The 8750-nt window shown below is 35.8% G+C and overlaps 2 protein-coding genes across 3 annotated transcripts in view; both read right to left on the reverse strand.

Moving 5' to 3' along the window:
• The window catches only part of LOC149036606 (uncharacterized), a 102302-nt gene that overhangs the window by 31734 nt on the left and 61818 nt on the right, over nucleotides 1-8750 (reverse strand). The gene's annotated exons all lie outside the window — the stretch shown is intronic.
• Nucleotides 465-8716, reverse strand: LOC149036608 (uncharacterized). Of its 2 annotated transcripts, XR_016181644.1 has the most exons (3): nucleotides 4490-8716; nucleotides 2547-3102; nucleotides 465-942 (listed from the first exon to the last, which is right to left on the reverse strand). XR_016181644.1 is itself a non-coding variant. In XM_089189433.1 (2 exons), the coding sequence occupies exons 1-2, from the start codon at nucleotides 4766-4768 to the stop codon at nucleotides 2944-2946; spliced, it is 438 nt and encodes a 145-aa protein (XP_089045559.1). In that variant the 5' UTR covers nucleotides 4769-8716; the 3' UTR covers nucleotides 1931-2943. The 2 variants fall into 2 exon arrangements, 1 of the variants encoding a protein (XP_089045559.1); XM_089189433.1 differs by lacking the exon at nucleotides 465-942 and having other exon boundaries at nucleotides 1931-3102.

Here is an 8750-nt window from a genome sequence, read left to right on the forward strand (position 1 = left end):
CCCTCCTAAGTTGAAACATTTTTTTTTTCTTTGATAGAAAAAAAAAAATGAAAAGTTGAGGTAAGGCAATGCACTTGCAAGGAGATGTTACCCAACTGACAACTATACTCACAAGATCTAAATAAATTACCCTTTTGCCCTAAAATCCCTATTTGTATTATCATAGATTTTTATCTTTCAATGCCTGCTTATGGCAGCTTTTGTTGGATTGGAAATAAAACAGTCTTTGTATATGTGTATGTGCTGGAAACTGTTGCAATGGACCTTCGAAGGGTTTTTTATTTGATCTGTATTAAATTTTAATTTCTTTGTCAACAGTCAAAAATAATCATATAGTATCACCTTTTTTCACCGGCCTTCTCACCTTTAAATCTTTGAAAAATTATTTAATCTTCTATTTGAGAATTGTTAAGAAATGGAATTTATTTTAATACAAATAAGGATTTACACCGTTTAGTAGTATCATTTGTGGCTCTAATGAAACAAACAATGTATTTTCACAGTTGTTAGCTTCCAATCTTTGTTGGACAGTAAGAAAAAATTTTGGTGTGTATGAAATGGAAGCATCATACCATGGAAAATGCTTGAACAATTTTTATCCACTTGTTGCGTTGATCAAAAAAATTCACTAGTTCACTAGGCTCACATGTTAATTTTTGTTTGATGCAATAATTCTCATTTGTGCACACTTTCCATGGAATAATCTCTGTTTGTTACAGATTGAAAAATATTTCTTGGGCCCCATACTGTTTCTAAAATTTAACTTCTTTTCGCATGAGCATGATAAATTAAAGATTTTCTAAACACTGCGGAAAATGGCATCTAAAACAAATGTTAGCCTAGTTTATTGTAATGTCAGTTGTTGTTAGGTTACTGTTTACTTTACTTCACCATTCCACTTCTTCTTCCTCTTCTCTTTTTTATTATTTTTCTTGTCCACATCTATTTTATGAAAAAAACAATACTTGGTTTGAACAAGTTTATTAAAAATACTGCACAAGTTCTATAACTGTATTAGAAAAGGTTTCTCTGAAGTGACAATATTGAACCAAGTGATGGTAACATTGCAAAATTATGAACTTCTACTTTACTGGAAATGGTCAAAGGAAAAACAGTTTGCTAACCACACATCATTTGTTATTGCTTAGACTTTAACAGGAAAGTTGTATTTCAAGGAGGCTATGGTGTCACTTTTCCATCTTCCTACAGAGGGGAAAGACTATTCACTGCGTACAGTTGCATGACATTTTTTGGAATCATAGCATTATAGAAGAAAAGAAAATATTACCGTAGACACTTACCGTATTTCTTCACCTACAAGCCGAGCGATTTTTCAGTATTTGACACAAAAGTTTGAAAATTTTTTGACAAGAAACGGGGTTCGGCTTATAGCCGAGGGTTTGGGATTCAAAACAATTACAAATTTTAATGTTAATGCGAAATGACCGTAAATTCCGTGACTGCAGCGCTCTTTACGTGATGTGGTTTTAAATTGACGTGATAACAACGTATTTCTGACCACCAATCAGATTCTTTGCTTCCCACGCATTGAAAGACGATCTCACTCAACTCGGCAAAAACTCTCCTCATCGCACATTACTAATGAAATATTTGGTCTCTCTGCTGTGAAAGTCACTCCATCGCTCGCTGGTCTAGTTCGGGACACTTGGGAGTGAAACGGCCTATTTTTGCACGTTTTGCCGAAATCTTAAGCTTGCCAGAAAGAATAGTCGCCGAGTCTTATCTCCAGCGTCGCACCATGGACTCGCTAAGTCCATAATCTCGAGCGATTTCCGAGCTGTTTTCTACAGCTTCGGCTTCCGCGGTAACTTTTATCCTGAAAACTATAATATACAAAAAGCGGCGTGCTTCTGGCATGATGAGAAAAATAACAGTAAAGAAGAGATACTGAAATGTTTGTCAGGCTACAGTAACTGTTGTGTTTCTGCAGTCGCGTAGTAGTATTTACATCTTCACTGATTCGCCTTTTTTTCTTTTGGGTTTATTCTCATTCATTAGCTTTTGTGTTCATTGAGCCATTTCCCAATTTTTCCCGTGAGATTCGCACACTCAAATGGCCGGTTATAATCAAGAATTTCGCTCTCGGCTAATAGCCGATGGTTTTGCTTTTTCTTTTGGATAACACGAGTCTGTTGGAAGGTCTCTAACTTTTAGGGTGTCGGCTCATAGCCGAGGTCGGCTTATAGGTGGAGAAATACGGTACCTAAATCACTGCCTGCAGGGGGTGGTCCTTCAGATAGATCTTCATCATCTATTGTATAAAAACTAAACGTATGTAATTGTCAATTTGAAAAAAAAGGTATTTTATTTAAATCAAGGTAAATCATTATACAATGAGCTAACCTAACAAAACCTTCATTGCACAGAGTTTAAAAGTGAAATTGCGTTTCAAGGAGGCCATGATGTCACTTTTCCAACTTCTTAAAGAGAGGGTAGACTATAAATTGTTTACAGACGCATTACATTTCGTGGAATCATGGCATTATGGAAGAAAAGGAAAACTTTATTTTCCAGTCAACACTTACCTAATCTCCACCTAAAGGAGGTGGTCCTTTGAGTAGATCTTCACCATCTTTTATATAAACAGTAAACTTAAGTAATTGCCAATGTGGGGAAAAAGTATTGTATTTCAACATTAAGGAACAGATGTGTTGTGAAAATATTTTGTCTAAATTGACCATCTAAAAAAAGTTCGTCATGTGGTTGCAGAATATATTTGTTGAATAGCATATTATTTATTATGCATATGTAATCTTACAAACATTTAAATCTTAATCTAGTTTAATAATTGTGGTTTAATTAAGTTAACATTCTGTTGTAAAACTAACACTCACCTTCTTGGTTTAAATGAAGACCATGTGTGAGAATAAATAGAAATGTTTCCACTTTAATTGTGTAAATGAGTTTGTTAGTAACCTGTGGTTATAAAAATCTTATTAAAGTAATTCCATGTAAGTGGTTCAGTGCCTTGACAAAGATTATTAGAGAGTATGTCTGAGTGTTCATTTGAAATGGCAGTTTTAAGCCTTGAATTAATTTTTCAAGAATGATATGCGTCGCAAAGTAAACTGATCTTGACATCTGAAAAAACAAATGCCATAATTTTCATGTGATTGTTTATTCCAATTTAAGATAAGACTTTGTTGAGATATCGTTGTAACAAGTAGTATTGAGATTGAAATTAGAGTAATAAATCTCCTTTACGTCTGGAAATATATGAAAATCATATACGTGCACTGCGGTGAAGAAACAGATAGAGGCGATCCTCGTAGCTATGAACACTACTGAAGTAGTAGTTGAAATAAGACCTGAAAAAAATTCAGGCCCGTACGGGTAGAGAGTTGCACCGGTATCGCTGAGGTCATCAGCTCAAATCCTTTATTGAGATTGAAATTAGAGCAATAACTCCTTTAACGTTTTGCTTGATTGTGGGGAATGAGTAAAACAAATAACAGCGATGTGCATTCTACTCACCTTCCTCAAAATAGCTCTTCCACTCACCTTTTATCACGGTGAAAGATGGCGGGAAAATAGATGCTGCCTGGCATTTCCTTCATCTGGCGAGAAAATCCAAGGTGTTAATTGTTAGAGAGCAAAATCGCCTGTTTCAATTTCGCGGTCCCATTTTGCCCCCTTATCGTTGTTTTCAGAGGTACTGCCTCGTTTAATTCAGTTGCTTAGTAAGTTTCTGAGCGCCTTCTGCGTTTCTGGATACCAATTATCTGAGATATGAGATGATGTGTGTCGTGCTTTATGAGCACTAGCAGTGTTTTACAGGTGGAGACTGCAATTTCACATACTTGTCCATACATGCCCCAATATTAAACGAGTCCTTGCATTTTCTGGTTGCATATTGTTGGAAAACTTTTTAACGGTTTACACAATCTTCAGTTCGTTCCTTTTATTGAAAATGTTCGACTTCTCGCTGCAAGCTATTTTATGGAGACCCCCAAAAATTGAAGTTACGGATTGAAATCCATTAAAATACGCGCTCTACTTTTGGGCTTGGCCAAATCTATGCATTATACCTCAAAATAAGTAGACTCATTTGCAAGAATTTCGGAGTTAATGTAATGTGTTTCCTCAGGATGGACGTGGAGGGGAAGTCGACTAAAACGAAGCTTTAGCCAAAAAATGAAATAGGATTAAACGCTAGTAATGAAAGAAGAGATTTGTTAGCATCAATATTTGAGTAAACAAATACTCAAATCCTCTAGGCTGTTTTATATAAACAATAAACATACCATTTCTCTTTAAATTAAGAGACTTATGTCCATATCTCCACTAAACTTTATTCACTTTAATTTTAAACATTTTCGCGGTCACAAATTAGTGTCTTAACTTTAAAGGGAAAATGAAAGAAATCAGACAAAAAACGAATCATGCGTGACGCGAAACTTAAAATCGAATCTCACGATTTTTTTTCTTTCGTTGTTTAGATAGTTTAAATTTTGTTATTCCGACCTACCTGCAGATAGCTTGTTCCGTCGTCTGTTACTCCTTCTATTGCCACATCATAGTAACTCAAATTATTTGATGCTACTTCAGCAATACCGAAACCAACCCAACCTGTGGTTCTTACTTGCACCATAAACTCCAGTGTGTCTGCGGCCTCATTGTAGTTGTCGGAAACATTGTAATTTTCTTTGCCATCAGGCATGATCATGTTGGAATACATGTTGTTTATACTGCTACTTTTTGTGGAAGCCACAAACAACGCTAAACTATACAACTGAACAAAAGCCATTTTCCTGGTCAAACATCGGCCTCGCTTTCACTGAGGAACAGTAGCCTTGAATGACCGTGCATTTTCGTAATTGTCCGTTTTACAGCCTTTTTTCTAATCACTTACGTAGCCAATATCTGTCGGTGGTATAATTTGCATTTATACCTTTGTTTTGGCTTCAAATCAAGCTAAGTGCGATAACAGAGAACAGGAAGCAGCAATTAGAGAAAAGTAAAGATATGCGAAGAGAATATTCAAGTGGAAAGTTTTCAGTGATAACAGGATGGGAAATCAAGGAAACGAGTTGCTTTCTGACTGAGATATTTCCTTTTACGGTGAATCTGAAGGGATCAGTATTGAATCATGCAAAAGCTGGAATAATTTGGTAGCTTAATCAGATGAGCACGGAGATCTCAACTACTATTCCGATAAATGGAAGTGATAAACTGCAAGCGAATGAAGTGAAAGAAAGGTAGAAAATACATAGGTAAAAAAGTGACATCTTAACCAGCTGAAAATTAGCCAGTGATATCTGAGAAATATCCAAAACAAAATCTATCTCAATTTAGGCAAATCGTTGGTAAATTTGGGTCTACTTATTACAAATAACAGCGTGAGTCCAACGTCGGAACAGTATTGGTCGAGTAAGATAAATTAATCAACTACCTTCGCTTTCAACCATTATTGACAGAAAGTTTCCCTAATTTGAAAACGCATGTACTTGACTTAACGTTTAAATATGTTGTCAATATATCTGAAGACTCTTAACTTCAGGAAATATAATCGAGCCACGTCATTGTTTGTTTATCTTGAAAAATGTAGCCTCACTTTGTAAAGTTTCTCATCACCGAGTTCTTTCGATTAAATGACTCCTGCGTTAATTTTAAAATCGACTTGATTAACTCTGCATTTTTACGAGAGACCGACGTTTGCCCAGGGCACAGTAAAAGGGCAACTAAATGTCATTTTATTAAAATCAATTATTTACCCAGCCTTCGAGACCTAGGCAGCATGATTTTTGTCTTCGTTCAGCCACAACGAACTTTCCTTTGGTATCTTCCAACGTTTATCATTGTGTAGAAAAATTAAAGCTTACTGCACATGGGTTGCGTGTCGTCTGTTACAATGAAGATTGACAGAAAGTGCGTGAGGTATGACAACACAAAGACGAACGTAGCTCATTATTGTTCAGCTCTACAACTTTAATCTCTTTTTTCAATACATAAATGCTTTTCCTATGAACATTTCCATGTAAAAGATCAATGAATTTAAGCAGCAATATATTATGGCACGGTAAGATTTGACGAACGTTTATGTTTGCGCCACTCGTGTCAGAAGTTTTTTCTTAAATGAAATAAACAGTATTTCAACGTATAGAACTTTGTTTTTCTCTTGACTCATAGCTGATAGCATTCAATATTGGAAATATATAATTAAGTATTTAAAATTTCACTACACCTTCAATTTCCACACTAACAACTTATTGATTGAACAGTTGAACTAGATATGAAATTTGGCTTTTTAATTTTTGTAATGTAGCCATGGAAAGGCAGTAAAAAAAGAATGAGTTTTGATTTGAGGTTACTGTCATCAAAATCTGGTCAAATTTTCAAACTTTCGTTTCCTTTACTCTTTATTTAGAGAGCACATTGAAACTAAATTTGCTGGGGAAAAAAGAAACTTTAAAAACTATTCTTCAATACTTCATAAGTTTTTTAGTGATATATAGTTTTCATGGTTTCTTTGAAAGTAGGGCGCGTAGAATGATTTTCCAAATGTTTTTCCAAAATTTTTCCTTGTTTCCTTACATTTCGATGTTTTCTGCGCATTTTGTTGCATATTTGTCGTCTTTACTTGAACTCCCTCGAAGAGGCCGTACAGCTTATGGTCATCAAGGCAGGCAAAGCGCTATTTCCTCTTTTTCCTCCTTCTTGTTCCTCACTTGAGAGGGATGGCAGCCAAATCCCAGATAAAAAATTGGCACATTTTTCTCCAATTCCGATATTTATCATTTATACTTGAAAGTACTTTGCGAGTATTGAAAAAACTTTGAGTTTGAAATGTTTCCAAATTGCGCCGACAAACATTTAAAGTGTGAATTCCAAACAAGGTATGTTTACATACTCTCATCTAAACTAAACAGTTGACCTATGAGAGCGTGCGAGCCATCTCAATTATTTTATAACCATCATCAGTTATAGGAGTGACGCGCCAAACCGAAATACAGTCACTTGATTTCTTTTCGTAGTTTTGTCTTCGATCATGCAAATCACACCCGCTAGAAAATGAAAAGTTCACAAAGACAATAAGTCTATTATCACGCAAAGATAGCTTAGCGTTTAAAAAAAAGAAACTTTGGTTGTACTGACCCTGAGCTAAATATTTTACCCACTGGTCCCACCAGATTCGGTCAATGAGCATTTTATCATATGACCACTAACTGTTGAAAATTTCAACCTAAATGGGACGCGATATACGGGCATACAGGCACACAAAAAATATGCCATTTAAAACTCTTCCTTTTTATTTCGATAAGCCCAGAGGGGGGAGGGGAAGGGAATAACCTAAACACACGTGATCTGGATATGTAAAACACTGTGATAGCGGAAGTTCGGAAAGTTGGGAAAAGTGATTCATTAATGTTTCTTGTTTTATTTTGAAAGAATCAGCCACATTGTCAACATCTTGGTAAGTGCGATTGAAAATCTTTTCTAGTCACTCACTAGTTGTTAAGTAACTGTAGAGAGTTGAGGCTCTTATGGCAAAGCCCAGTAACCGCTTTTTTGATCTTTATGTTTGCAATATGCCACGTTTCGAGCGTTAGCCCTTCGTTATAGCGATTGATGGCGCGATTGGATCGTCACCACAGTGAGATATATTGGTTCTTCGGCGACTTCTTCAAATCTCTGTGGCTTTATACCGCACAATTTATCCCCATTAATTAAAATAAGGTTATTGAGTATCGTTCAATTTGATGATTCAGACCTCTATTTGTGGTGTAGACTGTCCCACGCTGATATCATAGGAAATCCGCAGTACTTCATTACGTGGCTTTCCAGTGGCTATGATCTGCACTAGCTATTAACTTGACTTTGTTTTAGGAGGGTTTATCGTTTATCGATTCGGAGATCGCGGTTGATTCAAATTCAATTTCCATTTTCTACTTGTACACAAGCGTTTCATGGTCGAGATACTATTCACTAAATTTTTGGACACTAGCGGCGGGTTCTGCGGTAAAAATTTTTCTAAACGCCGTAATCCGCTTTGTTGTCTCGCATAAGAAGATAAGTAATGACGCCGCACGCTCATGAAGAGAGATGTTTTTATTTTCCTAGAGAAATTGAAACTTTCTTAAATCCAGTTATTGCGTACAGAGTATAAGCATACTTTTGCATCGAACGGATGCTTCATATCTTCACCATAAAATTGCTTTCTTCAAACCGTAATGGTTTCATACAATATATCTCAGTATATTTCAACCTCATTAGCTAAGATTGTTGAGCATTTTTTAATTTAAGAAACTGATGGTTTCCACAATCACTTGATCAAGTTGCTATTCTCAGTAGTTTTGTTAAATACTTTTGATCGCAGTTTTAATTTTTTCAAATCAAAAATTGGCGGTAACAGTGTTTGATTGAGGGTCTTAAGAAGGTTAACCATGAGCCATAAAACGGCCAAAAAAATTTAACTGTTAAGCGTAAAAATTGTGTAATTTTAACCGTTAGTCGTGAACAAAATTAAACTCAAAAAAAATTTCTGGTAACAACTCATGCATGGAACGATGTTAACCATTAGTCGTAAAATAGGCAGAATTTTAACCGCTAGCCGTTAAAGCCATCACCCCATTAATTAAGACCCTCGTTCTACTACAGTGAGCCCATAATTCTCAAAAGCGACTTGTTTGGCTTTGACCGTGTAGCCTTGGAAAATGAAATTTCCCCGAATTTGGAGAAATCAGGTAATAGGGACCTTAAGGGGGGATTCTACCTAAAAAAAGTGCATT

This window comes from Pocillopora damicornis, chromosome 12, assembly GCF_964200805.1.
Source record: "Pocillopora damicornis chromosome 12, jaPocDami1.2, whole genome shotgun sequence".
Lineage (NCBI taxonomy): Eukaryota > Metazoa > Cnidaria > Anthozoa > Scleractinia > Pocilloporidae > Pocillopora > Pocillopora damicornis.

Excerpts from the sequence above, each read along its gene's own strand:
- LOC149036608 (XM_089189433.1), bottom strand. The coding sequence starts at position 4,768 with ATGGCTTTTGTTCAGTTGTATAGTTTAGCGTTGTTTGTGGCTTCCACA. Across the intron at positions 3,103-4,489 it reads ACGGAACAAGCTATCTGCAG|ATGTCAAGATCAGTTTACTT; the intron begins GTAGGTCGGAAT and ends TTGTTTTTTCAG.